The sequence below is a fragment of the Macaca mulatta genome, chromosome 14 (genome assembly GCF_049350105.2).
Source record: "Macaca mulatta isolate MMU2019108-1 chromosome 14, T2T-MMU8v2.0, whole genome shotgun sequence".
Classification (NCBI taxonomy): domain Eukaryota; kingdom Metazoa; phylum Chordata; class Mammalia; order Primates; family Cercopithecidae; genus Macaca; species Macaca mulatta.
In genome coordinates, this window is record NC_133419.1 from 17368366 (window position 1) to 17372534 (window position 4169).

The following is a 4169-nucleotide window of genomic DNA, read 5'->3' on the forward strand; positions in this document are numbered from 1 at the left end:
ATTGTGCGCATGTACCCTAGAACTTAAAGTATAATTAATAAATAAATAAATTTAAGTAATTTTTCAAAGAAAATATGTCTCTAATCAATGGTGTAGGATAATCTAAACACACAAACAATGGAATAAATCATTTTAAAAACTAATTATCCTAGATCATTTTACATTGTGTGCACGTGTCAAAATATCACTCTGTACCCCATAAATATGTACAATTATTACATGTCAATTAAAAATAAAAGGGGGAAAATAAAATATAAAACTTAAAACTGATAGATTTTACTATAAAGAAATGTAAGCTTTTAAACATTGAAAACTTTATAAATAAGGCTCAAAACCAATTAAATATGAAAACATTCACCGTCACAAAAATTAAAAATGCAAATTAAACAACAGTAAGATGTCTTTCTAATTTACAAAACTTTATTTTTATTGTTATAGATTTAAGTTGTACAAATGTTGTTTTGTTTCATAGATACATTGCATAGTGGTGAAGTCTGGGTTTTTAGTGTAGCCATCACCCAAATAGTGTACATGGTAACCATTAAATAATTTCTTATCCCTCACTCCTCCCCCATTATTAACTTTTTATTATAAAATGATTTGACTTACAAAAAAGTTCCAATAAAGAACAAAGAATTCCTGTTTCCCCTTAATCCAGATTTCCCAAATATTGGTATTTTGCCATGTTTTTTTTATCCTTCATTCTCTCAATAAATAGATATGTAGACAAACAGATGGGTAGAATTTTTCTGATACAGTGGAAGTGTGGAGAAGTAGGTCAAAGGATGCAAACTTGTACTTATGTAGAATAAATAAGTCTAGAGATCTAACGTGCAACATAAGGACTTTAGTAAATAATATAGTATTGTGTGATGGAAATTTGTTGAGGTAGATTTTAGGTAATCTTACTGTAAAAGAAAAAGCAAACTCTGCAAAGTGATAGGTATGTTAATTTGCTTGACTAATAATTTCATTGTGTATCATGTAGGTATATCAAAACAGTATGTTGTTCACCTTAAAGATACACAAGAAAAATGATAATTTTTCTGAAATGTTTGAAAGCTGCAAACATCATGTCCCTTTATCTCTAGATATCTCAATAAGCAATTCCCTAATCCAAGAACATTATTTGAGACAAACACAGTACAATGATCAAACTCAGGAAATTAACACTCATGTAATTTTATTATCTCATTTACAGAGTTTTGTCCCACAAATGTCCTTTATCTAATATCCAAGACCCAATCCAGGATCACATGTTGCCTTTACTTGTCACCTATTTTTTATCTTGAGTAATTCTTCCTTCTTTCTTTATCTTTACACATGTGAAGACTGAAGGACAGTAATTTTGCAGAATGTTCTTTGTTTGGGCTTTCCTTGTGTTTTTTTATGATTAGAGTCAGGTTATATATTCTTGGTAAGAATAGCACAATAATGATATTGTGTGTCTCTCCCATGTACCATATCAAGAGGCACATGGCATCAATGGGTCTCATTTCTGGTGATATTAACTTTGGGCAATTGTTTAGAGGGGAGGGGCTATAAAGTTACATTTTTCTATTTGTAATTAACACCCCTAGGTATCCTGAGGAAAGATACTTTGAAACAATGTAAAATCATATTTCTTATCCAAAAAAAAAGTGTTTAATGACAGGATTCTATTCTGTCAAGAGCACTTTCACAAGATAGGTGACTCAGTGTAACACTGTGCACTAAAGGTCTTTACACTCTAACACTAAATTCACTCTAGGAAATAAGCCTAAAAGAAAGTCAGAAGTATGGCTGAAGATGTCTGTTCAAGAATATTTACTACAGTGTTGTTTATGGTGGTAAGAAAGTTAGTACTTCCACAAAAGGAAATATTACTCAAATTATGAAAATGAACTTTTTAAAGAGAGAGGCCAGGTAGAATAATCTGGAACTAACAGGTCCTGTGAACTTTCCTTCAACCTATTCTGCTCCTTCGGTTTGGACTCAACAGTCATTCTAAACCCAAGTATCAATAACAAGACTCAGCCTCTATTTCTCATTTAGTCTCAGTGTCCTAATCCACAGCCTCTTCATGGCCTTCTTCATTTCAGCATTTCTCAGGGAGTAGATGACAGGGTTCAGGAAGGGGGTTATCAGTGTGTAGAGTACAGCCACCACCTTGTCTATAGGCAGAGTGGTAGAAGGCCTCAGGTAGATGAAGATGCAGGGTCCAAAGAACAAGATAACCACGGTGACATGGGACCCACAGGTGGAGAGGGCTTTGCGCCGCCCCTCAGAGCTCTGGGTTCTCAGATGGAGCAAGATGACCATATAGGATGCTAAGAGGACCCTAAAACTGACCACAGACAGGGTGCCTCCATTGGCAACAATCAGCAGACCAATGAGGAAGGTGTCAAAGCAGGCAAGTTTGAGAAGGGGAAGCAGGTCACAGAAATAGTGGTTGATCACATTGGGGCCACAGAAGGGCAAGTGGAAGACGAGAAGGATTTGGGCAAATGAATGCACAAAGCCTCCCACCCATGCTGTTCCTACAAGGACAGCACACACCTGCCGGTTCATGACGGTGGCGTAGCTGAGGGGTTTGCAGATGGCCACATAGCGGTCATAGGCCATCACAGTGAGCAGGAAAATCTCAGTGCCACCAAAGAAGTGCAAGAAGAAAAGCTGTGCCATGCAGCCCCACCAAGACATGGCTTTCCTTTCAGCCAGCAGATCCGAGATGAACTTGGGGGCTGTAGTGGAAGAGTAGCAGATCTCCACGAAGGAGAGGCAGCTGAGGAAGAAGTACATGGGGGAACCAAGGCTTCTGCTGGTTGTGACAGTGAGCACAATGAGGAAATTCCCCAGCACAATTGCTGTGTACAAGAACAGAAATATCAAAAAGCAAACCCTCTGCACCTCCTGGTTGGGAGAAAGTCCCAGAAAAATGAATTCAGTCACATTGTGTATGTTAGTCATGAGGTTGTCACCAAGAGGCAACAATTTGGGTGGTGTGATCTGAAATGATACAAAAGACTTCTTCACTGAGTGGGTGAATTACATGAAGGCCCTTGCATAGCTGAGATGCCTGTGAGCTGGAAATTGAAAGATGAGTAGGAGTTAGTTATGTGTAGAAGGGAAGAGCATTCCAAGAAGGCAGAGAGCAATTACAAATGCCTTGTGTGTGGCTGGAATAAAGGAGAGAATAGCAAAAACTAAAGCTGTAGATAGACGTTAGTACCAATTTGTGAAGGACTGTTAGGGCCTTTGGGGACCCTAACAGTCCCAAAGTGTTTTTCCTTTTAGTTGATGAACATACTTGATGACTCCCCATTGTCTGCAGGATCAGACAAAGTCTGCAGTATACAGAACAAAAGTATGGAAAGGGCTGTCCAGTGGAAATAGATTAGAGGAGGAGCTCTATTAGGAAGTTAGTAAGTCCTGTCATTGGACAATGTGGAACAGCCAGGATAGTGTTACTGTCTCCACGTTAGATGTCTTTCCATTGCCTTTGAGTGTTTCAAATTATCTTCTGGCTATGGCTTTCCTTCATGCCACTTCCTTCTTTTTTTTTTTTTTTTTTTTTTTTTTTTTTTTTTTGAGACAGGGACTCACTTCTTTGTCACCCAGGCTGGAGTGCAGTGGTGTAATCTCGGCTCACTGCAGCCTTCCCCCAGCTCAAGCAATCCTCCCACCTCAGCCTCCTGAGTAATAGGACTACAGGCATGTGCCACCATGCTTTGCTAATTTTTATATATATTTTTAGAGACAAGGTTTCACCACGTTGCCCAGGCTGGTCTCAAGCTCCTGAGCTGAAGTAGTCCACCCACTTCAGCCTCCCAAAGTGTGGGATTACAGGCATGAGCCACTGCTCCTGGCCTTCTTTTCTATCTTTGGTTTGCAGAACAGTGTCCTCAACCTCTCCACATACTATTCAGAGTCTTTAGAAGAGATCTCCCTGGTGAACCTCCTTTGACAATCAACATCTCTTATTTCTGCTTCTCCCTCTAATTCTCACATTCTACACTTGGTCACTTGGTAAGCTTGTCCCCTTCCAAAGGCCCAGCTCAACTCAATCCATGTACAGTTCTCCTCTTTACTGGCGCTTTCACTTTCTCCAATCACATCCTCCAGTAGCAACAAAGGTCCAATACCCCCCTACACACAAACACACACACACACACACACACATACACACA

The 4169-nt window shown here is 39.1% G+C and overlaps 1 protein-coding gene across 1 annotated transcript; it reads right to left on the reverse strand.

Moving 5' to 3' along the window:
- Positions 1 to 494: 494 nt before the first annotated feature.
- OR4X2 (olfactory receptor family 4 subfamily X member 2) lies at positions 495 to 3324 on the reverse strand. The gene has a single exon (XM_001098754.5). It carries the CDS (start codon positions 2947 to 2949, stop codon positions 2020 to 2022), a length of 930 nt encoding a protein of 309 aa, XP_001098754.5. The 5' UTR covers positions 2950 to 3324; the 3' UTR covers positions 495 to 2019.
- Positions 3325 to 4169: the final 845 nt, after the last annotated feature.